The 25,517-nt window shown below is 54.6% G+C and overlaps 10 protein-coding genes across 10 annotated transcripts; 6 read left to right on the top strand and 4 right to left on the bottom strand.

Annotated features, from left to right (window-relative positions):
- Positions 1–546: 546 nt before the first annotated feature.
- Positions 547–2,507, bottom strand: B0T26DRAFT_695941 (uncharacterized protein). Its single transcript, XM_060441324.1, has one exon. It carries the CDS (start codon positions 2,398–2,400, stop codon positions 646–648), a length of 1,755 nt encoding a protein of 584 aa, XP_060300730.1. The 5' UTR covers positions 2,401–2,507; the 3' UTR covers positions 547–645.
- Positions 2,508–3,403: 896 nt separating this feature from the next.
- B0T26DRAFT_799763 (uncharacterized protein) lies at positions 3,404–4,257 on the bottom strand (the record flags this gene model as incomplete). Its single annotated transcript, XM_060446984.1, has 2 exons — positions 3,777–4,257; positions 3,404–3,635 (listed from the first exon to the last, which is right to left on the bottom strand). The coding sequence occupies exons 1-2, from the start codon at positions 3,926–3,928 to the stop codon at positions 3,404–3,406; spliced, it is 384 nt and encodes a 127-aa protein (XP_060300729.1). The 5' UTR covers positions 3,929–4,257.
- An 846-nt stretch (positions 4,258–5,103) lies between these two features.
- Positions 5,104–9,348, top strand: B0T26DRAFT_636272 (armadillo-type protein; the record flags this gene model as incomplete). Its single annotated transcript, XM_060436812.1, has 4 exons — positions 5,104–5,342; positions 5,408–8,411; positions 8,478–8,816; positions 8,884–9,348. The coding sequence occupies 4 exons, from the start codon at positions 5,104–5,106 to the stop codon at positions 9,346–9,348; spliced, it is 4,047 nt and encodes a 1,348-aa protein (XP_060300728.1).
- A 636-nt stretch (positions 9,349–9,984) lies between these two features.
- B0T26DRAFT_672487 (NO signaling/Golgi transport ligand-binding domain-containing protein) lies at positions 9,985–10,720 on the top strand (the record flags this gene model as incomplete). Its single annotated transcript, XM_060439458.1, has 2 exons — positions 9,985–10,187; positions 10,267–10,720. 2 exons carry the CDS (start codon positions 9,985–9,987, stop codon positions 10,718–10,720), a joined length of 657 nt encoding a protein of 218 aa, XP_060300727.1.
- A 649-nt stretch (positions 10,721–11,369) lies between these two features.
- Positions 11,370–11,630, bottom strand: B0T26DRAFT_624546 (Apc13p protein-domain-containing protein; the record flags this gene model as incomplete). The annotated part of the gene is made up of 1 exon (XM_060436143.1): positions 11,370–11,630. A coding segment is annotated over one exon (261 nt), but the record flags the coding sequence as incomplete, so codon positions are not given.
- Positions 11,631–12,592: 962 nt separating this feature from the next.
- Positions 12,593–13,657, top strand: B0T26DRAFT_640172 (nucleoside phosphorylase domain-containing protein; the record flags this gene model as incomplete). The annotated part of the gene is made up of 1 exon (XM_060437203.1): positions 12,593–13,657. A coding segment is annotated over one exon (1,065 nt), but the record flags the coding sequence as incomplete, so codon positions are not given.
- Positions 13,658–13,726: 69 nt separating this feature from the next.
- On the top strand, positions 13,727–16,903 carry B0T26DRAFT_630133 (putative ankyrin repeat-containing protein; the record flags this gene model as incomplete). The annotated part of the gene is made up of 3 exons (XM_060436265.1): positions 13,727–15,505; positions 15,542–16,297; positions 16,697–16,903. Coding segments are annotated over 3 exons (2,742 nt in total), but the record flags the coding sequence as incomplete, so codon positions are not given.
- Positions 16,904–17,670: 767 nt separating this feature from the next.
- B0T26DRAFT_672484 (uncharacterized protein) lies at positions 17,671–19,107 on the bottom strand (the record flags this gene model as incomplete). Its single annotated transcript, XM_060439457.1, has 6 exons — positions 17,671–17,684; positions 17,723–18,052; positions 18,139–18,157; positions 18,203–18,555; positions 18,634–18,937; positions 18,970–19,107. 6 exons carry the CDS (start codon positions 19,105–19,107, stop codon positions 17,671–17,673), a joined length of 1,158 nt encoding a protein of 385 aa, XP_060300723.1.
- Positions 19,108–20,266: 1,159 nt separating this feature from the next.
- B0T26DRAFT_748161 (uncharacterized protein) lies at positions 20,267–20,943 on the top strand (the record flags this gene model as incomplete). The annotated part of the gene is made up of 2 exons (XM_060444935.1): positions 20,267–20,597; positions 20,666–20,943. 2 exons carry the CDS (start codon positions 20,267–20,269, stop codon positions 20,941–20,943), a joined length of 609 nt encoding a protein of 202 aa, XP_060300722.1.
- A 3,995-nt stretch (positions 20,944–24,938) lies between these two features.
- On the top strand, positions 24,939–25,433 carry B0T26DRAFT_640253 (uncharacterized protein; the record flags this gene model as incomplete). The annotated part of the gene is made up of 1 exon (XM_060437218.1): positions 24,939–25,433. The coding sequence occupies one exon, from the start codon at positions 24,939–24,941 to the stop codon at positions 25,431–25,433; it is 495 nt and encodes a 164-aa protein (XP_060300721.1).
- Positions 25,434–25,517: the final 84 nt, after the last annotated feature.

Genomic DNA, 25,517 nt, shown 5'->3' with positions numbered 1-25,517 from the left:
ATGTCTCTATATACGCACAACTCGGCGAGGCTTCCGTGTCGCGGCTGATGAGAAGTTGTCCCCCCCTCCGGCTGCAGCCCCGCCAAGCGGGGTGCAAGTTTTGGCGCAGCGGTGGGCCCAGGGGTCTGGTGGTTGTGGGGTTTGCTGCAACTCGCCGCGGGGAATTGGCAAAATCGAACGAACCTTTCGGCCTTCCATCCATTATTCTTCCCGTTCACGTTCACCGACTCTCCACGGAAGGCTCTGGCGTATTCGGTACGCGGGCTCCATACCTATGCGATCTCCTCCGGCATTGAAAGGTGCCTATGTAATTACGTGATATATGCACTGTATCCGCACAAAGCTGCCATATCTGCCAGCCAAGTCCCTTGTCTCCGAGATTAAAAAGGTCAATGGGTGAATAAATAGGTCGAAAGAGCAGTGTGAAGTTTGAGCAACGGAGCTTTTATTGCCTAGGTATCGACGAGCATGCCCGTCGATCAATAACACTACTCGCACTGCTGTAGCTATTAGGTATGATGCAATTACTTATTACTGTTGTGGTGCCATCCTCCGGCTGTTGGTCGGGGTCTTTCCAATCGATCCCAATCCGTCCTCTCCCGCTTCAGTCAGCAGTATCCGTCTACCGCCGCCGCCCGTAGGCAATCACTCCGGTTTCGCAGCTGACCGCTCCTTCTCGGCCCGGCTCCCCGTCCTGCTTCCCGACTTCTTGTCCTGCTCCAAGAATTGCTCGAGTAGCTGGTGTGCTCGTTGCGCCACTTTCGTGTCAACACTGAGCGAGTGCTCCTTGGCCCGCTTCGGGCCCGGCGAGGCCACCCGGTCGTCCGCCTGAATGCCATGTCCCCTGGTCGTCCCGGCTGACTCTGCTACCTGCCTGTCCGACTTGATTGAGTGCTGTCTTGCCGGAAAGAGACCTGGAGTCTTGACTCGCTCGTCGGCGTGCAGGTCGTGGTCCTCATAGTCTGGGCTCGGCGACAACACTCGGCGGTCCTGGAATATGTCGTGCTCCAGGTTGGTCCGAAGAAGCTCAGGGGTTGGGACTCGCTCGTCCAAGCGGATTCCGTGAGTAAAAGGCCTCCTGGAGACAGGCGTGGCGACCCGTGAGTCCTTGGAGATGCTGTGCTCACGCGCCGGAAGTGCTCTGGGCGTAGGGGCTCGAGAGTCTGATTCAATGTCATGCGGCTCAAACGGCGAGATTGTCACTGCTACTAGCTCATCGTCTGGGAGGTCATGGGTCTGAGCCTCTGGCTCCGATTCATTCTTGTCGCTGACTACCTCGTCCGAGCCGATATCGTGCTCGCGGAAAGGCGTAGCATCAACGGCTACGCGATTGTCCTTGCTGATGCTGTGCTCGCGGTCCGATAGCGAGGGCGGGCCAACTCGCTCGTCATCAGACAGGTCGTGTTCTGGACTCGGTATGGCCTCCGGCGTTGGCACGCGAACATCGACCTGTATGCTATGCTGCCGCTGCGCCTCGGTAGGACTTGGCACCACAATGTCGACTGTGATCTCATGTGGGCGGCCTGGCTTAGACCCGGCTATCCGGACTCTGGGGTGGTCGCCAGGCGTGATGATGATCTCAGGCATGTCTCTATTTGTCTGAACTGGAGCCTCTTTTTCCGGCGCTGCTGGCGTATCTGTCTTGTCTTTGCACTCAGGATACCTGACTGCTGCACTCGGCTTGCTCGGCGAGCCATCTTTATGGCCCTTCTTCTTGCCGTGCTTCTTCGGGGGCTTGTGACTTGGCCCGGGACACGGAGGAACGAGAGCCGGCGGGTTACCAGGCCCCGGCACCAGAGCTGCCTTCTCAACAGTAGGCTTGTCCTTGGGGCTTGGACTCATGGACTGAAGCCAGTTATGGACCTGCGGGTAGTTGGGGATATTCTCTCTCTGGTGCTGGACGCGCGGGTCTTCGATGCTGTCTCTCTCGCTGATTGGAGTCAATAAATGGGACCTGCGATCTTGACCCTCGTGAGAGTGGAGAGGGCTCGCAATTTGCGGTATAGGTGGCAGCTGGTTCAGTCCGGTTGGATACAGCGGGACCATTTGCGGCCCCCGCTCCTGCAGAGGCGGGTGGAAGTGCACCTCGCGATTCTGCTGGCCATTAGAAGTCATCTGGGGCTCCGGTCGGTAAGCTTCTGAGTTGGCCATTGCGAACAGCGGGCGGTAGTCATTCTCGCCCAGGGGCAGTGGTGGCCCAAAGCCCCCCGACATCTGGAGGCCGCGGTTCTCCGTTTCGCGTCGGCGGACCTCGAGCTCGTTCCGGATCAAGGAACACGGCTGGCAGAAGATGCCCTTGGCTACGTCGTCACTATGACCGCCCTCGATGCTATAAGTCTGCCGAACTCGTTTGGTCTGCGTGGCTGTGTAAATGCCGCTGCCAATGTCTTGAGCAGCCATTAGCCGAGTGCTATTTTGGCCCAGCCAGCAGCGAGAAGCGGGCGTACATACACAGAGTACCGACACACAAGCAGAAATAGATCCAGCAGGGGCCGTTGCACCCCTTGTAGTGCGTGAGGTCCAAGCCGTCTTCATGGAGATCGACTCGGTCCAGTCGGTAACGCGTCCGGCCAAACTGGTCGCACCCAATGAAACAGGATCTTGGGCAGTCGCCATCGTCGCCCGTGTCACAGAGACGGGTTTTCCAGTCCTGGCCTTGAGAGTTCTGGGCCATTGCGTGTGACGAGATCAAGCCCTACGGCAGGCCGGAGAGGATAGAGCTGATAATAATGCCGACTCGAGGGGTAGGGCTGTGTTGCAAAACGGAGGAAGAGGTTGAGACCTAGAGCAAGAACTTTAAGCACACCCGACGTCTTTTACGCGAGTTCCGAGTATTGGTCTACAGAGAGAGGGTCGGTCCTTCCTCCCGTATGCTTGCTCCTGAACCGACGCTTGCCAGACATGGAAAGAGAAGACATTGGCCAGAGTGTTTTGCCTTGGACTCCCTTGATTTAGTAAGTACCTTAGTAAACTATGGTAGAGACTGGCGGTTCGTTCTTTCCGCGCTTTCCGTTTGTATGCCAAGATCGACACTCTCCTTCCACCAGAAGTGAGGCTTTTATATTTGCATGTTTACCTTGAGTGGCGTTCCAGAAAACCCCAGAGCAATTTCCGGCCACCGCACTTACATTCGTAACCCCGAGTCGCCTCGCTTGCTTAATTAAGCACCCGAACTATCATATCTTACACATGGCAGCATTGCTTGCTCTCGTGCTCCAATTTCATTTTTCGGTCGAGCCAACCCTTATGGAGAAGGGCTTGTCGGTGAGCTTGTCGGCTTGCTGTGCGTGAACTGGGTTAATCAGAGACGCAGGGCCATGACAACACAACACTCACGTTATCAGTTGATTTGTCTATCTCCTTAGACTCGCTACCGTCAGAGCTGTGAGATGGGGGTGCCCTATCACCGCTTGCTTTTGCTCAAATTATCGGACTCCTTTGGCTTCTCTTCCTCGCTGGGGTTCGCCTTGGAAGACTCTTTTTCGGAGCTCTCCTTTGCTGGCTTAGAATCATCCGAGCCCTTTCTGATTCGGCCTTGGTTTCTTTGTGTCCCTTGCCGTGGCTGGCATGGGTGGCATGGCTGTTCTTCTTGGAGCCGCTGGTCCAGAGGTAAATAGCGGCCGGGATACCAATTCCTAGAGAGATAATAAACCTATGTGGTTCGATGGCCCAGTTAACATAGTTCACCGCCATGGCCGTGCCAAGTGGTTCTATGCCAGAAAGTCGTACGCATGGATATGTGCCCAAGGCAATCAACGAGCAAAAATCACACTCACCATGGCATGTCGCTCGACTTGGCAGCCTTACCCTGGGCACTGGCGTAGCCCATCCGACCAAGAGGCCGAATCAATTGGCTCTGGACAGGCCGACGACAAGCTGTCTGGAAGCTCGAGCGCAACGCCAGAGCTCTTGAAGTAGCTGCTGACATGCTGATCCAAGTATACGGATACCTTATGATCTAGCGGCCACGTCTGGTCTCTTGGCGAGTGAGAGCAGTGTGAAATGAGCCAACTCAAACCCTAATGCGGGAAACTTACATTTTTCCCGCTGCAATCGCAAGCAGTTGCGAGGACAAGGGACTACGTTGGAGACAGGCTAAAACAGTGGGTAAGGCAGATTTGAGGACTAACTAAGATCCCAGAGCAGGAGCTCCAAGCAGACAGGTGGCCGTGGTTAAAAGCACTACCTGTCGTCGGCTTTCAATCGTTGTTGAGTTACTTCATTTAAAAAATAGAATGGAACTAGTTGAGGCATAGTATAAGAATAAATAGTGTTTAGATATGGGCTGTGGTACGGATACTGACGTATATGACCCGCTCCTATTAAACTCCGACTTCCGTCTTCGTATTATTCGTATTATTGTAGCGTGGCCCTACGAAGGCCTCTGTTACCAATACGTAGGAAAGGTGGTACCTAGGTAGGTAGCAAGGTCTTCTGACCCCAATCAATCAACCGAATATCTTTGTAAGCACTCCGCAGAAGCTCAGGTCCCTCGATGGTGTAGACTATTCTAGACCTCTAGAGGCTCAAAGGCGAGGTTAACATCCAACGCAATATCCAGTAGATCGTGAACCTATTTGGGAACGTTAAGGCATTTCATTCTTTAAACGTGCATTAGGAAGACCCCGGACCTCCTGCAGGCAGCAAGTGGAACCATGCGCCATGTATAACCCCGCGCCCGCGCCCAGTTGGTCATCCACACCTACCCCACCATCCCGCCCGCTGCTGCCTTTTAGAAATCATACCCACAACCGCCTCACAGACCACCTAAGCCTTCCTCTGCCCAACTATCTTACCCAGAACCAGCATCGGCTACGGCACAAGTAGTTGCGGGATTTCTATACGCAACGAATGTTTTGGAACTCCGGCGGATTGGATTTGCTATATCTGGTCTTGCCGCGCCCGAGCGAACACGTTCTGTGATCATCGTGGTCGTCGTAGATGTGAGATCGATCCCCCGGCTTCCGTTTCCGTAGAAATCAGCGCCCAGACTGATACTCGTCAACTGTGTCAACCTTTGATCTTACTGACTTCGTTAACTCTCCTAGCTCGCCACTGCACCAATACCTAGCCTCCGCTTCTAGGTCCCGACAACGAGCCACCATGGCGACAACACTCCCGACCAACCCGAACCCGCAGACGGTCAATCAGCTCCTGCAAAAAATCAGCGATCCCGATCCCGATTTTCGGTTCATGGCCCTCAATGACCTATTCACCATCTTCTCCATAGCCAAGAACGATTTTCTCCACCACGACTTTAACACGGCTTCGCGGACTGTTGATAATATTGTCAAGGCGTTGGACGACACTAATGGCGAGGTCCAGAACCAGGCCATCAAATGGTAGGAGCCCGCTGCCCCTCTGTCTCCCATGGCAACTCTTCACATAGCTAACGGGCTATATACAGTCTCGGTCCGCTCGTTAGAAAGATTCCTCTCCCGCTAGTTGTCCCGATGATGGAGAAATTGGTAAGTATGAGGCTGAAACTCTCGGTTGACCACTCTGTTCCCGCAATGGCCATGCGAACGACGGTCGAAGCTCTCCCGCGCCCCATTCCAGGAGTAGCGACCCCGAAAGATGTGGCCGAGGCATATACGAGTATCAGCCGTGTACTACTGCCTCGTTTCTTGGGCAAACTCGCCCCCGGCGGCAGGGCAGTCCCGGGAATTCTTTATGAACCGGAGGTGGCTTCGGACACGGTCGACGTGGTCATCGAAATCGTGAGATGCTTTGGGCCCATGCTACACCCCGCTGAAGTCGAGGGATTGCACAACGCTGTTGTCTCGGTGCTCGAGCAGGATAAGGGAAATTCGGTGGTGAAGAAGCGGGCGGTCGTCGCAGTGTCGATGCTCGCACACTACCTCACAGATGACCTCTTATCGGCCTTTATCAGACGGGCTGTTGGCGTCTTTAGCCACCCGCAGGTCTCAGTAATGACTCGGCGTCTCTACATAACCATCCTAGGTTCGATGGCCCGGTCGATCCCGTACCGTTTTGGGCGACATCTTCCAGAGCTGGCCCATTTTGTTCTCAAGCCACTAAGTGACGACGAGCTACAGGCGCAGGTCGAAGAGATAAGCGAGGGCGGTGAGGCTGCCCTAGAGTTTAGCGAAGTCCGCGAGGCTGCGTTGGTGACGTTGGAAGCATTCCTGTCCGCATGCCCAATACAGATGCGGCCGTATACGGATATATCTCTCGAGGCTTGTCTTCGATATCTCAAGTTTGACCCAAACTACGCCGTGAACGAGGACGATGACATGGATATCGAAGAAGACGACGAAGAACTCGAAGAGGACGACGAGTTTGAGGCCGACGGCGGCTTCGATGACGATGACGATGCCAGTTGGAAGGTCAGACGCTGCGCGGCGAAAGCTCTCTACACCATCATTTCGACTCGGGGCAGTGGCGATCTCTTGGACAGCGGTGTTTTGTACTCCAAAGTGGCCCCAGCTCTGGTAAAGAGATTCGACGAACGCGAGGAGAACGTGCGTCTGGAGGTTTTGTCTGCCTTGGCCCTTCTTGTCCGGAAGACTGGCGAGGGCATCATTCCCGAGTTCTCTATTGACAATGCCCAAAGTGACTACTTGAACCAGCTCCCCCCGAGCCGTAAACGTAGGCGCCAAAGCAGCGGCGGCGGCGCATCTTCATTTGCCATCACCATCGCCGCATCGGATCTATCCGGAACAGGCCTCACCTCGCCGACTCTGGAGAAGATTCCCGCCGCAGGCCCACGTGCCGACCTCGCAGGTCTTACCCCTGTTATTGTCAAGTCGGCTACCAAGCTACTCAAAGGAAAGCTGATTCCCACCAAACAAGCCACGATCAACCTTTTGGACGACATGGTATCTGTCCAGAGAGGCGGCCTTGGGCCTTATTTCGAGCAGATCACAATCCCAGTAATCGACGCGATCAAGCCGTCAAGTGCTTCTTCTACCTCGGCGTCTCTCTCAGTTGGTGGAGGCAGCGCTTCGGCGACAGCCAGCACTCTAAGAATTGCCGCTCTCCGGCTAACTAGCAATATCGTCAAGAACCATTCCTCGGCTGTGCTTGAGCCTTATCTCTCCAGGATTGTCGCTGGGGTCGTTGCTGTGGTCCATGACCGCTTCTTCAAGATCTCGGCGGAGGCCATTCAAACAGCTGAGGAAGTGGTCAAGGCCATCACCCCTCCACGCTCCCGCCTGACTGGACAAAAATTCAAGGGGGAGCTTCAGAAACTGTATGATGTGATCGTCAGCCGAACCATTGCAAACGATGCCGACGTCGAGGTGAGACAGAAGGCGATCCATGCTTTAGGTACGCTCCTAGCCCGTACGGCAGGGAGTGAAGGTGCAGGGCTGCTCTCAGATGAGAAACGAAAGGCTGCTCTTGGATATTTACTTGATCGGCTTCGCAACGAGACGACCAGGCTGGCCTCGGCGCGAGCAGTTGATACCATCGCCGCATTGTCTACAGCGGGCGTTCAGTTCGACCCGCAATGGATACGTCAAGTTACCGTTGAACTTGCAGCCCAATTGAGGAAATCGAATCGCGCTTTGAGGGGCTCGAGCATTATGGCGCTAAAGCATCTTATCCTGTCGCCTGCCACAAGAGGCACATTAGACGACGAAACGATACAAGTCATTGGAACTTCTATTAACGCCGTCATTGCTAACAATGATGCCCAGCTCCTTGGCCCGGGTCTTCTTGTTCTCGCGCATCTTGTCCTCGAGAAACCCGCGGTTGTTGTGACTCCACAGCTGATTCGATCGCTCTGCGGCCTTCTCCAGTCAACTGTCGCGGGTTCTGTTCTTGATTCGTTGCTCGTATTGATGACCAACGTTGGCCAGAATGGGCAGGGCGAGGCGATGATGACAGGCCTCTTGCAGGATGTTGGTGTTAGCGGTGAACCTTCGGTCGTCGGCCGGGTGATTGGAACTCTTCTCGTTGCCAACGGCAGCTCGGCCGGGGTTACTATGGATAACTTCGTCGAAGAGATCAGGGCCAATGGTTCGGACCAGATCCGGGCAAGCCTTGCGCTCGCTGTTTTGGGAGAGGCAGGATTGCGACTTGGTTCGAAATTCCCGCTGCCGCCCACCTTATTCTTGGAGCAGTTCACAAACGAATACGACAAGGTATCGTTATCTGCTGCCGCTGCACTTGGACGAGCGGGAGCAGGCAATGTTTCCGTGTATGTTCCCGCCATCCTTCAGGCGATGCAGAAGAAAGGAAGCACCCAATACCTGCTCCTCCAGTCGATCAAGGAGGTCCTCCAGCAGGCCGCACATTTTTCCATCGACATCAGCCAGTTCTCAGCGGCGATATGGGACCAGATTCTCGCCGCTGCTGGAGCCGAGGACAACAAGGCCGTATGCGCCGAATGCGTGGGCCGTTTGGCCATCATTGACCCCAAGACCTATGTGCCAAAACTCGAGGTGAGTGATACTACCAAACCGTTTGCGCAAACGACTTCTTGTTGCTGATTACTGACAACGCTGTAGTCTCTCCTCCGGAACAAGTCACTTGTCCTGAGGGCCATCGCTGTTCAGGCCCTTCGCTACACTCTTCCGGACGAGAACGAGGCATTCGATGCGGTTCTAAAGGGTATTTTGGTTGATATGCTCAAGACCATCCTCGAGGACCCTGAGATGGAGATTCGCCGCCACGCCATGTCGACACTAAATTCTGCATCGCACAACAAGCCAGAGCTAATCCTGGGACATCTCAGCCAGCTGATGCCTTATGTCATGAATGAGACGGTCATAAAGCCGGAGCTTATTCATGAGGTTCAGATGGGCCCATTCAAACATATTATCGACGATGGCTTGGAAGTCCGAAAGGTATGTTCACGGGTATAAACATTTTCATGTGCGCCCATTCTGATGACTTATTCTCTATTGAATCTAGGCTGCCTACGAAACCCTCTACGCACTCATGGAGACGGCCTTTTCACGGATTAGCACAATCGATCTCTACGATCGTATCGTGGCTGGTCTTTCGGACGAAAACGACATCCGTGCTCTCTGCAATTTCATGGTGTCGAAGCTGGTTTATATTGACCCTGACGAGACCAGTCGCCGTCTTGACTCAATTGCCGTTGCGTTTAGGATGACGCTTTCACAAAAGTTGAAAGATACGGCAGTAAAGCAAGAGATTGAGAAGCAGGAGGAGGGAAACAAAGCCGTGTTGCGTGTTACACTTCTTCTCGGCGAGAAGTTGAAGTCTGCGCTGAATAGCGGTGGCAGGGCCAAGAGTGGCGCCGCCAGCGGTTCGAACCAGGTTTGGACAGTCTACTGGGAATGGGTGAACAAAGACTTCTCCACACAGATCAAGAACTTGCACGAGGAGACTAAGGAAACGGGACCTGCCTAGTGGGCCCTGGATTCTGTGGACAGTCTGAAGTTGATCTCGCTTGGTATCTAACTAGCGATGGGGGTCTAGGGAACTTGAAACCCAGGTCTAATTAGACGTCGAGTAGAGAGTTTTATGCGGGGGGCAAACGGTACAGGCCTTATAAGTCGCGCTACAGCAAACACTGAGATATTTATAGACCACATGGTTTGGTGAAGATGGCTTTTGAGCATTCAGTGTACTAGGTGGTGACATATTCCGTATTCGCGGCTCATCCAGCGACGACAAATGAATAGCGGATGAATTGTGTTAGGCGTATTCTTTATGTGTCACTTTTATAAAGAGTAACGCTGGTAGATACCAGATACCTACTACCTTGCCTAACATGATATGCCTGAGAGTCGATGGAATAATTCGTGATTTATGTAGGTACAGTACTGTAATACTCGGTACTGTGCCCCCACACCAACCCCCTGCTTTGGTTCCCCGGGGCCTGAATGTCAAGCCACAGTGGGGTTGTGCCGCAATCGCAATCAACTTCAAGTTCCCATCCAGTTCCAGCCATTCGACTCAGCCTGGCGCGCCATCTCCAGCAGAGCCAAAACTTGGAATAGGCTCGAGGCTTAGCAGCTGGCTACAAACGCACATCTTGCGACAATGTCACACGTACCAACGGGCAAGCCGACGGGGAAAGAGCCGGCCGGGCTCCGGTACCCAACGAACGGCAAGACCATCTACCACCGGCCGCTCAATCGCAGCAAGACGGCCGAGCTCAGCCAGTCGAGCTTTGCATACCTCTTCTCTGAGATGGTCACGTATGCGCAGAGGAGGGTGACGGGAATCCAGGAGCTAGAGAAGCGGTGCGTCGTGTCTTATTGCTCTGCCCCTCTCGTCCCAGCTTACAGCGCATGGAATTGACAGTCAACCTCCCCCCTCCAGACTCAACAACCAAGGCCACCCCATCGGGCTCAAGCTGCTGGACCTGCTGCTCATCCGCGAGCCGGCGCGGTCGCAGACGCGGCCGCTCAACATCATCTCGCTACTGCAGTTCATCAAGATGAGCCTGTGGCAGCACCTGTTCGGGCGGCAGGCCGACCGGCTCGAGAAGAGCTCCAACCCCGACACCCCCGACGAGTACATGATCATCGACAACGAGCCGCTCGTCAACGCCTACATCAGCGTGCCGCGCGAGATGAGCCAACTCAACTGCGCCGCCTACGTCGCCGGTATTGTCGAGGGTGTCTGCGACGGCGCCGCCTTCCCCGCCCGCGTCACCGCACACAGTGTTGGCGGCAACGAGGATGGCGAGATGTGGCCCGGAAAGACCGTCTTTTTGCTCAAGTTCCAGCCAGAGGTCCTCGAGCGCGAGGCCCTTATTGCGAGCAAGGTGTGATGACGGGCCGTGGTTAATATAAGGCATGGCGTATGCGCGGGAGGGGCTCGGCTCCGCGACGGCGAAGAAAATCTTGGGTTTCCGGGGCATTTCAAGTATGGCGTTGAGGAGTTGGGCGATAGGGAGTCACCGGGTGTCATGATCTCGGTTTTTTCTTCCCCACTTCGGAACAAGGGTTCACAATGGGTTTGATGTTACTGTTTAGTGCGGGTGGCTGACCAGGAGTTGGCAAACTGTGCTCGGTATGGTTGACTGAAGAGGAAGGCATTTTTTTTTCTCTACCTTCATAGACACACCAAAACAAAAGCCGGATGAGAATGAAGAACGACGCCATAGTGATATGATGTTCCCATGTGAAGCTTCTTTCTCCTTCCGTCGCGGGTCTATCTAGACCAGCCCAGATGCCGCCTTCGCCAGACTCCAAAAAATTCTCGCTAACCCATTCTCATTTCAAAACCAACCCAAATAAAAAGCAATTGGCGTCCAATTCACACGCCAGGAAGCGGATCAAATTTCGCCCTCACCTGGGCATCCCCTTGTAGTCGCGCCCGGCCCTCCCGCGGCGGGACTGGGTTCCGGACCGGCGAGTACCAGTACCAGTACCACTCCCTCCGGCACCGCCACCAGCACTGGCAACAGTACCGCTCGACGACGGGCCCTGGCGCATCAGCTCGGCGAGCCCCAGGTCGCGCCACGCGGGCTCGCGGCTCTTTTGCGTGGCCTTCTGGATCCCAAACGCCGCGTGCTGGTCCGGCACCACGTCGTCCTCGTCCTCGGGGTTGATGGGCTGTAGGTGCGCCGCTACGTAGATGTCGTCGGCCGGCAGCTTGTCCTTGCAGAAGTCCTCGAACAGGTCCGCATCGCGCGCCTGCTGCATGTGCACGAACGTGTATGTGGCGTCTTTGTTCTTTTTTTGTTTTGTTGTTGTTAGTGTTGAAGGTTTCCCCATTTGAAGGTTTGAGGGTTTTAGGGGTGGGGGTTGTGATCATGGAGGCAGGGCAAATGGTTGTTTTGAAGTTTAGGTAGGGACGTAAGTATAGGGACAGAGGGATTGGGAGCTGGGAGAGTCGAGGGGAATTGGGATTCTAAGTGTGGATTAACTGACCATGATGGCGATACGTGTTTTTGTTTGGAACTTTTGAGATTTTGTTACGCCGCCGCTGATCTGTTTTATTGATTCGGGGTTGTCGGGCGAAAGAAGACGCGATTCGCACTGGTAGGCGGAGCTACTTCTAGGCGTAAAGTGGGGGAGAGGGGCGCGGTCCGGGGTACAGGACCCGGGCCCGGGACCTATGCATCCATCGTCCTTTCCAGCCATAAGGCTGCTCAAGTTAATTACCTTCTTCTCTTTGCAGATCAACGTGAATCCACAAGCAGCAGGAGCGAGGGGGCAGTCTGGTGATTTTAACTTTATGTTTTAATTCAGAAATCCCCAAAGTTCTAGGCTTTTTATTGCCAAATCAAATCCAAAATACGTTACTCAACCGACTTGACCTAGTATGCATCTGGCTGTGATGAATTGGTGATTGGGCCGCAAGGATCTCAGGTGGGATTGTCTTGGGCTCCGGCTCGACCAACAATCCAACCTTAGTTACGGATACATACATACATTAACCTATCGAGTGCTAGCAGCGCCGTAGGGTAGCTGGGAGGCATAGGCACATACACATCAACCCTCCCTCCCATCCCCCTCTCCCGAGTCCTCCTTCAGCCCTCCCCCTACCTAGGTTCTCCTCGCCTCTTCCTCCCTGCCTGAAAGACTTACAGTGTCCCGACGGGACGACAGTAATATCAGGGGCGTTTCCAAAAGAGGCCAGCTCTTTCAGAGAATATCAATAACCCAGCCCTGATAAGAGAGGAAAGGCTAGTGTCATGGGTGCCTCTCCTCTAAAACCCGGGGCGCCAGGGACTCAGGAGACCCAAGACCTTCTTCAAGGCCAAAGGCCAATAGACCGCGATGATTTTGAGGTCGCCATCATCTGTGCCCTGCCCCTAGAGGCCAGGACCGTCGCCGCCCTGTTCGAAAAAGAGTACGATGCCATGATCTACGGCAAGGCCATAGGTGACCCAAACACTTACTCGTTCGGACTGATCGGCCCTCACAACGTCGTGCTCGTCCATATGCCCACCATGGGCAAGGTTGCTGCCGCCACTGCCGCATCCAACCTGCACGCCAGCTTCCAGAGGATCAAGCTCGCCATGATGGTCGGCATATGTGCCGGTGCCCCCTTTGGGCCCACGCGCGGGAAGGAGGTTCTTCTTGGCGATGTTGTTATTAGTGAGGGCCTCGTCCAGTACGACTTTGGACGACGGTTCCCAAACAACAAGTTTGTGCGCAAGGACACTCCCCGCGGCACTCTCCCAAGCCCCAACTCGGAACTGCTCGCCGTCCTGGCCAAGCTGCAGGCCGAGGAGGAAAGCGAGTTGCAGACTACCATCGCGGCCGCGCTGGACATCGTGCAGCGGGCGCCTGACTTGTCTGCCGCATATCCTGGCCGTATTCACGACAGGCTTTTCGAGTCAGCTTATTTCCATAAGCACCGCAACCTCGAGGACTGCGCAACATGTGGTAGTGGTAAAGAGGAGGACATGTGCTTCCAGTCCTTCGAGATGAGCTGCGACACCCTCGGATGCGACGAGCGAGAGCTGGTGTCCCGCGCACACTCGATCGAGGACCGCCTCCCAGTCGTCCACTTCGGCCTCGTTGCCTCTGGCGATACTGTCATGAGGTCCGGCCTGGACCGGGACGAGATCGCGACTCGAGACGGCGTCATCGCCTTTGAGATGGAGGGCGTAGGCATGTGGGAGGCGTTCCCTGGCTCTTGTTTGGTAATAAAGAGCGTCTGTGACTATGCCGATAGCCACAAGAACAAGAAATGGCAGGGCTACGCAGCAGCAACAGCAGCAGCCGCTGCGAAAATGGTCTTAGCCCACTTTCAACCAGCGACACCGCTCTTGAGGACTTGGCCGTCCCCGGACGCGACCTGGACAGCAACCGACATCGGCATATTGAATAGACTCAAAAAGACACCATACCAAGAGCACAAAGACCGAAACCCAGATCGCATACCGGGCACTTGCGAGTGGTTCATCGAACACAAGCTCTTCCGGGGCTGGCTAGAGACCAGGTCAGAGGCTCTTTGGGTGTCGGCAGACCCTGGATGTGGAAAGTCGGTTCTCGCAAAGCACCTGGTCGATTCTGCCCTCCCGAGTAACAACCACAGAACAACGTGCTACTTCTTCTTCAAGGACGACTCAGATGAGCAACGCAGCATTGTGACGGCTCTCTGTTGTATCCTATATCAGTTGTTTCTGCAGAAGCGCAAGTTGTTCACAAAGACGGTCCTTGTTCAGCTAGGAGCTGAAAGGGAAACGCTTACCAGCTCGTTTAGCGAACTGTGGAGCGTTCTCCTGAGAGCAGCAGAAGACGACAATTCCGGCGAGATCGTTTGTGTTCTTGATGCAATCGATGAATGCGATGCGTCTGGAAGCTCCCTGCTCACTCAAGCATTGTCTAGGTTATACCGCAATAGCAGCAACAGAAAGCCTAAACTAAAATTTTTCATTACCAGTCGGCCCACTACTACAATTCGACGAGGACTACTCGAAGATATACCAGAACTTCCTGTCGTTCATTTGAGCGGCGAGAGCGAAGATGAGATGGAAAAGATAGCAAAGGAAATCGACATCTTCGTCGAGACCAGGGTGCGCACTCTCAGTGCCCATCTGATGCTTAGCCAGGACGAGCAGGAGCTGCTGCTTCGCGAGCTTCTGCGTGTTCCAAACAGAACATATCTATATGTTCACTTGACCCTTAACCTCATTGAGCACGAAGAAGACATTGACGAAGATGGGATACTCAAGGCCACTTCTCAACTGCCAAAGACAGTGGACGACGCCTATGACAGGATCCTGTCTCATAGCCGCAATCCTGACCAGGCCAGGAAAATCCTGCATATAGTTGTGGCGGCAGTAAGGCCTTTGACGCTATCGGAAATGGGGTTTGCGCTTGCACTTCATGAGAGTCATCGGTCCTATGGCGAGCTCAACGTCAAGTCTGAAGGGAGACTCCGGGAGAGCATCCGAGACACTTGCGGGCTCTTTGTCACCATCATCAACTCGAGGATATACTTGCTTCACCAGACCGCCAAGGAGTATTTGGTTCAGCACGACCTGGAAGAGGCGATAAGCGACGTTGATGGGGATGTTCAGTGGAAGCACTCGCTCCAGCCACAGGATTCACACCGCATTCTCGCCGAGATATGTACTTGGAATTTGCTCTTTGACGAGTTTGAGACGGACCCTCTTACCGACACTCCCGAGTTTAGCGGCTATGAGGCGTCCCGGTTTTTGGGCTACCTCGTGCCCGAATACCTGGGTAAACACGTCTTCCTTGGCTACTCGGCTACTCAATGGGCAACTCACATGCGCGAGTCGCCAGCCGAGTTTGCAAGTTCGGCAGCACAGTCCATCGTGGGCATCTGCGACACTGGGTCGTCCCGTTTCTCGACCTGGTTTCAAATATATTGGGTCTTGACAAATCCAACAAGGATTTGCCCGAGATTCTCAAATCTTATGGCGGTATCCTACTTTGGACTTGCGACAGCAGTAAAGTCTTCGCTCAAGACAGGTGACTCCAAATTGATGAACCGCAAAGACCGCGATTACGGCCGGACTGCACTATCATGGGCCGCGGGAAATGGCCACGAATCGGCCATACAACTCTTTGCCAAGAACGAGCGCAAGGGGATGGGAGGCCTCGTCAAGTCTTGGAAACGACTCAAGGTCGGGCTGGGAGGACAGTCTCACGCTGCACTCGAGGTCGACTTGGCAGATGTCGACGCTCGAACGCCCCTAACCTATGCTATCTGGAGCGGGAATGAAGAGACCGTCAAGCTGCTGCTCAGCTTAGGAGCTCGAGCTACTGAAAAGGATAAGCTTGGGGCCACACCGGTGGACTACGCCGTTGCCATGCATCAAGTGACCCTCGCCGAATTAATGCTCGGGAACGAGGCTAAATCGGGTTCGACGGGCGAGTCCAACACCCTGTTGCTCTCTGCGCTGGAAAACGGTGATCAACATGTTGTTCGGCTTTTGCTGGAATCTGGTACCGACATTGACTCGAAAACGAGCAAGGGCCAAACACTGCTATCCTATGCCGCCGCGCTAGGTAAACTGGGAGTGGTTAGGCTTCTAATAAAGAACGGCGCCGACATCAACTTGGCAGATTGGGTTGGCCGTACCCCGTTGTCAATTGCCGCCGGGAGAGGTCGAGTGGCAGTTGTTGAAAGTCTACTCGAAAATGAGGCAGACATTGACTTGGCAGATGCGAATGGCCGTTCTCCATTGTTCTATGCCGCAAAGAACTTTCACTGTCTGCTGGTTGGCCTTGATGACGCCGACCTTGCTGTGGATTCTTCAGAGAACCCCAGCCTTAATGCTTTGAAGCTCGGCGATATCACAAGGGTCTTGCTCGAAAATGGGGCCAACATTAGCCTTGCTAGTTCGAATGGCCGCACCCCAATGTCGTTCTTCGCAAAGATTGGCTACTACGCCCTTGCCAATATCCTGGTTAATGTCGACCACATACTCGACGAAGAGGTTAATGGCGCGCCGCCGTATTGCACAAAAAGCGATTGCTCGACCTTTATGAAATTTTTGCTTGAGAACGATGTCGACTTCGCGTTGGGGGATCCGAGTAGCCATGGTAAACTGTTGCATGCTGCCGGAGATATTTTGCGCTTCATTACTGGGTCTTCACCGGAAGGTCATGCCGACATCAACCTCGAAGATCACAAAAGCTGTACAGCCCTGATCCGGGCTGTCGGCCAAGGCCACTACGGCCTCACCAAGCTCCTCCTCGACCACGGCGCCAACGTCAACCATATTAGGTCTAACGGCCGTGGGGCGGCCAACCCACTCCTGTTCGACGCTATAAGCAGCCTGTATTGGGACATTTTTGAACTCCTTCTCCAGGCTGGCGCCGACACCAACGCCGTAAACTGGATGGGCCAGACACCATTGTCAGTTGCCGCCCAGCTTGGCCACTTGGAGGCTGTCCGGCTTTTGCTCGCCACCGGTCCCGACGTCAACTTGGCAGACAGGGAGGGAATGAGCCCGCTATCGTATGCCGTCCGCAACGGCCATGTGGCGATTGCTAGACTTTTGCGCGAAAATAGGGCGGTTGGAGCTGGGGGCGATGAAGTTGAGGGCGGTGAGCTTGGCGACGAAGGCTTTGACGAAGAAATCTTGGGTGAGCAGTTCGAGGATAGTGAGGACGGTGACCATGGACCTAGACACGCCTAGTGCTGTTGGATAAGGTATGTGTGCTCTCTTGAAGCGTTAGTGTCATGGTACTTGCCATTTGCCTCTCTTGATCTTTTTCTTTCAGTGTTCCATGTTCATTTTTCTTCTCAACTTGAAAGTTTATCTTGTCTCAGTCATATACCATCACTGGAGTTGTATGGATGCTGCGAGCGAGTGCATGTTTGTTTGCTCAATATGTCGCCCTAACTACCAAACCCATGGCCCAAAACCGGAAAATTCTTTATAACTGGCTTCCTATCATACAGGATAAGAATAAAATGTTTTCTACTGGGTGTGCGCACTTAAGCGTATCGGTTTCGCTTGGATCGTCTCTAGAGACTTTTGTCGGGGCCAGCTCGCGCGCCTTGACGGGTTGGGGGGGGGGCCTAGCCGAGGCTGTTCTCGTACATGTCGGCTACGGTTAGCGGAGGAGAGGGAAGGAGGGTCAGCTTGGTTTGTAATGTGCACACCAGGACGGACACACACACACACACACACACACATATATATATATATATACAGGCACACACGCAGATGCACACTCACACACACGCACACTCACACACAGAAAGAGAGAGATACGGAAAGAGCGAGCTAGGTAAGAGAGGCACGAAGAGTGCTAGCCTAGCTAGCCCGGTAGCCCATCACACCACAAGAGCTAGAAAGTGGGTAGAGAAAAAGTTCAGAGATGCTCACCTAACTCTAAGTCACCATCCCGCTTCTCCTCCTTAGAGCCTTCGGCTCTCGTAGCTAGCGTCTTAGTGTTGCGGTGGCTCCGGCGCGAGCTGCCGCGCGGCGAGATAGCGCCCGAGAACAGCTCGACATGAACAAAGTCGTCCTGGTACCAGCCCCACTGGCCGACCGTAACGCATGTGTTCATGAGGTAGGGTAGCAGCTCACCCACCATCGTGTAGCCGGCGACGTCAACGGCCTTGTTATCGTAGTGGTTGTAGATATAGCCCGAGCAGCCGCCGTAGCGGTACACCTGGCTGGTCTGCGACGACCCGAGGTGGATGTTGCCGGTTACTGTATTGATATTTGTTGTTAGCTGCTGCGTTTCTTGGTCAAAGAGATCATTTCATGGGGGGGGGGGGGGGGGGGGGGTTGCTTACCGCCAATGTCGTTGAGGATCTGCTTGCAGTCGCCTTAGTTCGGGGGCGGCACGCCGTTGGGCACCGAGCACTGCCAGCCGCGCGGGACGAGGGTGGACGACGACGACGGCTCGACAACATCGGGGGACGATGAACCCTCGACAAAAATATCAGGGGCCGAGACGGAGTCAGAGCCCAGATGGTCGTCATAGCCCGCCGGTTCGATCGAGGCAATGACAGAGCTGTCGAGGAAGTAATAGCCGTACAGCCCGTTAACAACGCAGGGGTTGAACACGTAGGCGGTGAGGTCCCACGCCAGCGTCGCCTCCTTGACCTTGACGGTTCCGCCGGCTTGGTTGACGACATGCAGCTGGCAGCTTCCGGCCACGAACAACAGGCTCTTATGGGCAACCGAGAAGTATCCGGTTTTGCTATGCACTGCATCAACCATTGGTCAACCAGTTGCCAATCTAATCAAGGCAGGTAGGTCAAGAGGGTAGAGTTGAGAATGCTTACGGCTGACCAGGTCAATGACTTGGTGGCAGTCGACGGGAGAAGGCACGTCATTGTCGATCCAACCCGTGTCGAAGACGCTTTGCTGCTCACCCTGAACGCTGCTGCCGCTGATGATGGCCTGGCGCGTCGTGATCTTCTTGTCGGCCGTGTTGCAGGCGAACGCCAGGCAGCCGTTCTGCTTCTTCATCACGCACGACTTGCCGTCGAGCACCGTCGTGTTGTCCGCGATGGCCGGCAGGCTGCTCAGCTGCTGCGCGGCGGCTTGGCAGTCGTCAGGCACGATCTTAGGAAGTCTTGTCAGTAACTACTACGAGTTATAGAAGAGGGTCAACTCACGGAATAGTTGGACGACGGCGGCTGGCACACGGGCTCGGGGAGCAGAGTGCTGGTCGAGTTGCCGTTGAAAACGGGCAGGCTACTGAGGACTCCCTGCAGCAGGGGCAGGGAGCCTAGCAGAAGGAGTGCTGGGAGCATGGCTTGATTCTGTCGCAAATCAATGCCAGTGGTTGACGACGATATCTAAAGTTGATACAGTATTAGAAGAGTGTTCACAAGAGAAGAGGTCCGGACCCAAACAGCAAATGTCTTGACTTGAGAGTTGCGGTTGCTTGGTGTTTGGTGTAAGAAACTGTTCTGGTCAGGAAGGAGGGGGAGCAGCCGGTTTTATGCTGTTCACGGCACTGGCCGGTGCTCGCCCTTGACTGCACACTGAACAATAAAACAATAGGAACCATCCATGTCGGCTGCCGCTGGCATAACCGCCACTTCGATCCGGACGAGTTGGTTTAGTAGAGCGTGATGTCTTGCTCGTGCGGGGAAACTGGCCTTGCTAACGGTATACATGGCTAATTAATTGTATGGTTGCTGGCGGCGCCTTTGGTCCTGGGAATCCCCTCCACCCTCCAACCCCCTTTGTTGGGACGATGGACCGAGTCCGGCTCGGCAGACTACCTTCAGCCTCGCTGTTCCACAGCAACCGCCCTGCAGCCCTTGCCACCACTCTGCAATCTTTGCCACTGCCCTGGACTAGCTAGCTCACAACCAGACCAGCTGCCGTACGGAACCGAGGTCTTCACTGAACAATCAGAGATGAGTCCAGCTGCTTGCAGCAGACTGCTGTCGCACGGATTGGCCACCTAAGGTACTCAGTTACTACGTTTTGGCCAGTAAAGCTGTTTATCAACTCTGTAATTGTTGACATGTAACCCCTGAGTAGCGCGTAGAGACTAATTGAATCAAAACAATTGCACCTTAACATGAGACTCAATTAACCAACACACAACAGAGTTATGGAACAAGTCTATTTGCAACTCCCCCATTACGACTCCTGACAGATTACGACCGCTGGTGACCATACAACGAGGACAGCCCCGCCCGGATCAGACGGACTGATTTGCGAACTGACGTCGAGTCCTTGGTGGCCATTTGAAAAAATCGCGAGATGAAAAAGGCTGTCTATCCTCTCGCACATGCACTTTCTTCGCAGTTTTTTTTTTGCGGCAAGTGCCTGGCTACAAACCACACAGTAGCTCACAGCAAGTCCCTTCACGCCTTTGCACCATTTACGTATTCGCGCCAGTCTCGCTCGTCTACGCCAACCACACCCAGCTCAGTTGACCACTACCCCGCCACAATGGCAGACACGTGGGACGACAACACGGACATGGACATGTACTACAGCGAAGAGGAGGACGAGGTCTTCGAGTTCTTCTCCCCGCCGAAGCTGGAGGGCATCGAGAGTTTTGCCGCGTGGCACAGCGCACTGCGCAACTACATGCGCAAGGACGGGCTGCTGAAGCACATCGACGGCAGCCCCGCGGAGCCCAAGGCGGGGCCGTGGCAGCCGATTGGACGCACGCCCGCCGACGACGAGGCCGAGGGCATCATCTCGCTCATAATCGACACCATCTCGCCCAAGTTCAACTACCTGCTGCGCCCGCGCTCAAGCAGTCGTACCCCACCGAGTGCGAGTTCTAGGAGCGCTCGGCCAACCAGCAGGCGCTCACCTAGAACGGCCTCGTCGAGCAGATAGCCCGCATGGCTACGGAGGAGGACGAGACGGAAGCCGACCTGGTCACTCAGATGACGAGCATGGACCTGGGTGGTGCCGGAGGAGGAGACGACAGCAGCGCCACTGAGGAGATCGACAGCAAAGAGACGGAAGAAGCCGACAACGACACCACTGAGGACATGGAAGCCGACCTGGTCGACAAGGTGGCGAGACTCGAGCTGGATGCAGGAGACGACAGCGAGTCAGACCCGGACATGGACATGGATATGGACATGGACATGGACATTGACGATTATTGAGCATTGGCGCCGACATCTATGGACGAGTAGCCCTATTTCCCCCGGGAGAACGAGTTTGGGCCACGATGCTAATATGACCATACGAGCAGTCTGCCACTACCCTGAGAATCACGGGAACAACAACCTCTGTAGGAATATGGTCTGCCTACATGTAAGCGCATATGAACCGCGTGTTGTCTGTGTAAATTATGGATAACTTTACCTGTCATTGATAGGCACAGGTCGGTCGTGGATGGAGGATAGGTATGGGACACGGAATTGAGGTATTTACTATGTAGGTATGAACTGAGGACCTAAAGTTAGAGTCAATAGACTTTTTCTTGTCATGCCATCTCTTGGATTATTATTAAATCCCTCAGCTCTACCGATCAAGTATGGGCTACGGGTCCGCCAGCCCGGGTCCGCCAGAACAGAGCAGAATGATGATTCGGTTAGCCGAAACAAACAAGAGAATTCAAACAGAGAGAAATAGCATTTTGCGGTAGCCGACACCAAGACGTGATATCATGTGACTAGGCCACTTGTGTGAACGTACTTATAATTAAACAACATCGTAATTCAAACGGTCCGGCCTCACAAAGAAGGCAAAACATAACCAAGTTCATTCCCGCATTCGTGAAGAGTCGAACAAACTAGCTAGGACACTCGAACTGGGAAGGTCTCGACTCCAATCTAAATAATTAGGAAGGTTACATCGCCTCCCGGGCAGCAGACAACAATTTCTGCTAATATATTAGTGGTGGTTGTATGCAGGCTAGATTGATTGCACGCGCGCATGCACGCATGCACGCATATACGCATATGCAGCAGGAAGACCAGGCAGGAAACAAGATGCAAGATCCGTCCCAGACGGTCGCACTGGCTGGCGGGGCTGTCTGTCTGTCTGTCTGCCTGCCTGCCTGCCTGTCTGTGTGACATCACACTTTCCACTTGCCGTGGCATACAAAAAGGATTCGAGCAGTAGCAAACTTCGAGGTACGCTCACGCACGCACGTAATAATACCCAGCAGCAGTGCAGTAGGACGCACAGCCATTGAGCGGCGGCCACGCATCTGTGTTCTGGGCGGGTAGCGTGGCATGTAGAAGGACTGACGGGAAGGTGTGTAACGCATCACGCGCTCCGCCATGACGGGAAGAAAAGTAAAAGAAAAAAAGAAGGAGAAAAAAAAGAAGCGAGAGAAAAGGATGGACACCATAGACAAGGAAATGCGAGCGACGAGACATTTTTAACTGATAAGGAAAAGGAGGGGGAAATTGGGGCGGGGGGGTGAAGCCCCAGGGTCACGTCACTCGACCATGGTGGTGACTGGTGATCGACTATGAAGAGGCGCCGGCACTTCTTTTTGTCTTCCTTTCGTAGGTTTTTCGGCATTGCCGTGCTCGGGCCCGAGCTTTGATGGAGCCGGTGGGGTTGGGACAACATTCCTGAATCCGACATGTCGCTCAGGGGCCGCGATAAGGTAGAGAAATCTTCTCGGGACTCGCCAGCGAACCCAAGAGACATCCGCGTAGATATGAGATGCTACAGTCCCATCCTCAAATGCTTGCTAGCGCGGGGGGGGGAGAGGTCTGCTGGTCGGTGGTAGGTGAGCGAGCGACTGCCCAGGTCAGATCGTCGGATCAAAAAAAAAGAATCTAGACTTTTGGCCTTTTGATCGAAACATTTGACAATGGACCACTCACCCCGCATCGCACCAGCCTGAAAGGGAAACTAGGGGAGTGCAGTCCCCGCTCTGCTGGCGCACGTCGCCGGGCCAGGTCATAATCAGATACCAAAAGCACGAGATGGAAAATGGTATCCGTAGGGGGGGAGGGCCAACGGCGAAGACGAAACAAATGCTAAAATTGTCGCTGAACCCCTATTTCGGCCAAACGACGGGGGGCGGCGACGGAAACTAGGCATAAATCGCGAAAACCTGCTTGGTCGGTGTTTATTACACGTCAATGCTATATGACGCCAGGCGATCCGTTTTTCATTTATCTTCCACACCTTTGGTTTGGTCGCGGGCGGGTGAGGCGCTGGTGGGGGGTTCCGATGTCCCGAAATTGCGGGACTTGAGGGCGTCGAATGCTTCTGGACTGGGCTTTTTCTCAAACATTTTGCGCGGACCAAGCCAAGCGACGATCATTGGACGGACGGCGTGCGGCCTCCAGTTGACGTGTTAAAGCGTCTTTTTGAATTGTCGGGCCTTCTTTCCTCGCTTGCCTCTTGACAACCTTGACCTTGCTGCCGCTAATAATAAGTTTTGCTTTGGCGGAGACATCACAGCGCGCTGGGTTGCTCTTGTGGGGTGAACGACATCTTGAAGAGTGGGGTACCCTGGGACTGGGAGCGGCGCAAGGTTTATGGACCTGCATAAGCGCTGCACAGCTCTCCGTGCAAATCAGATGCGCGTGGATGGCATGGCTGATTGAGGTGGATGCCATCCTTCGGCGGGAATACGGCGCGACCAGGCCATGAGGCTGGACGTAGCATTACTGTGCAAAGGCTCGGAAGCTGCCATTTTCGCAGTCATCTGGGTTGCCCAATATTTGGGAGACTTACGGATATCGTTGGAAGGCACCTTCCATGTTTGAGACGCTGAGGATACGGATAAAAGATAGGACATCCTGCTCCCTGTGCTCCCAGCCTGGCAACGTTTAGTTCTGTTCTCGCAGCAATTTCGTGGCTTGTGGCGTCGACAGTCTACGGCGCAGGAAAACCTAAGGTATGTACATGTACCTCGACTTACCATGTACAACTCGTGGCGTATACCGAGATGTGCCTCATAACATCAGGCCTTCTGACAGGTCTGGTCGATCATCATGCCACCAGCCAGCTTCACCAATGGCACGCCGTGATAACAATCCGGCTTACGTAGAACGGCCCGTCGCGGTCTGCTGTGTCCGTGTTTTGGCTGAGCTGGACCGAGTTGTCCGTGGTGCTCTGGGTCGCGACTTTGGCCTGAATCGCACCGACATGCTCCAGCTTCCATTGTCATTGCAGTGCTTTACTATGTAGGTGATCTCGGGCCTGGGCCTCTCCGCCTGCAGCGAGCTACTGCGTGGACGGAGTGGATGCGTTGAATCCCCAAGCAGGGAGGCCATGCAGAGGATGTCATGTCGGCCAATCAAGACGGGGCTGGGTAGCCGAAATGGGAAACAGGCCGCCAAGCAACCTTGAGCTTAACAGGGAGCTAAACCCCGGGCGCAGGTGCCAGCGAATGGGGTGTCCCTGTAAATGCCCCCGACTTTTACCAGATTGGCTGCAGCTCAGACCATCAACCTGGATCTAAGTGCGTAGCTGCCCCCCCCTAGCCAAAAAAAAATAGGGCCTTTCATTTCCCACCTCTCCTGGGCAATTACCTTGCTCCATACCGACCTTGACTTCTCTTCTTGGGCAAGACGCTCTCTTGCGCTGCAAGGTCGATTCCTTCAACTTCACCACAAGTCGAGTGGGCGACTTGACTTTCGCGACCTAGATTGAAGGGAGTCTGGGCCTGTGACTGTCTGCCGCTTCTCCCACAGACACATCCGCATTGTTACTCCTTTCGCTGTCAACGACGACTTGACGAAGCCCGCTCACTCCTGCTGGGAAGGGGTCACGGGCCTCTCTTGTCCACTGGTTTACGTCTTTCTTCCTCGTGGTTTCCGTGGGCCGACAAGCTGTCTTCGTTCGTACGATCGAGGCCGCTGCTGGTAAGTTTCTCTCTCCCGCCCCACCCCCTTGCATGTCGGGCTCTTGCCACAAATCCCGTCATCCCTTCCCGGTGGCCACCGACTTCGCTGCCTCGTGGCACTGTCTGTTACCTCTTGTGGTTCATGGCTGAGACCTTCTACTGCCTTCAGGAAGGTCCCGTGGTCTTGTGTCGACAAACCTACATCTCTCTCACTCCAGCCACGCTCCACCGCCAGCTCCAGAAGGCCTTCAACCGACGATATAATTACCAGTCGCAGACATTACACAACCCCGTCACCCAACTTGGATCCCCCCTCGTTCTCGCCTGGCCTGCACCATGGCTTCTTCCACGCCCCGCGAGACGGCCGGCAAGCAGGGCTTGTCAATCGAAACGACGGCAATTCACATGGTGGAGAAGCATCCGCAGGACCCATTCGCCTCAGACGGTCTCACGCCACTGGGAGAGAAGCATAGTGGCATCTCGCGGCCCTCGGACGTCTCGACGCCCACCAGCTCCCATAACCACGCGAACCCCTTCGACACAGACATCGAAGCCATCATCACCACCAGCGATCACAGCACCAGGAAGTCGGCAGAATGCACCAAGGGGGGCAGCGATTGCCAGGTGTGGCCCGGACAGGACCATTGGCGACGCAAAGCCAAGGCGGCCAAGATGAGCCGACACAACTGCAACTGCCTCGCGCATCTGAGCAAACGCAACCGTATCATGGTTAAGGTCCTGATCGGTCTGCTGATTGTCGGCATCGCGGTTGGGGTTGGGTTTGGAGTCAGCAAGCCTCTCGGCGCAGGGATTTGGCGCAGCGACAGTTAGAGCTGGGCGGGATCGCGTGCTATCGGTAGCAGTCCCCAGTTCGCCTTCTTTATCACACCGAAGCTGTCTAGTTCCGGCGCTGAG

Source organism: Lasiosphaeria miniovina (genome assembly GCF_030549165.1).
Source record: "Lasiosphaeria miniovina strain SMH2392-1A chromosome Unknown B0T26scaffold_2, whole genome shotgun sequence".
Taxonomy (NCBI): domain Eukaryota; kingdom Fungi; phylum Ascomycota; class Sordariomycetes; order Sordariales; family Lasiosphaeriaceae; genus Lasiosphaeria; species Lasiosphaeria miniovina.
This window is presented reverse-complemented; position numbering and strand designations above follow the sequence as displayed.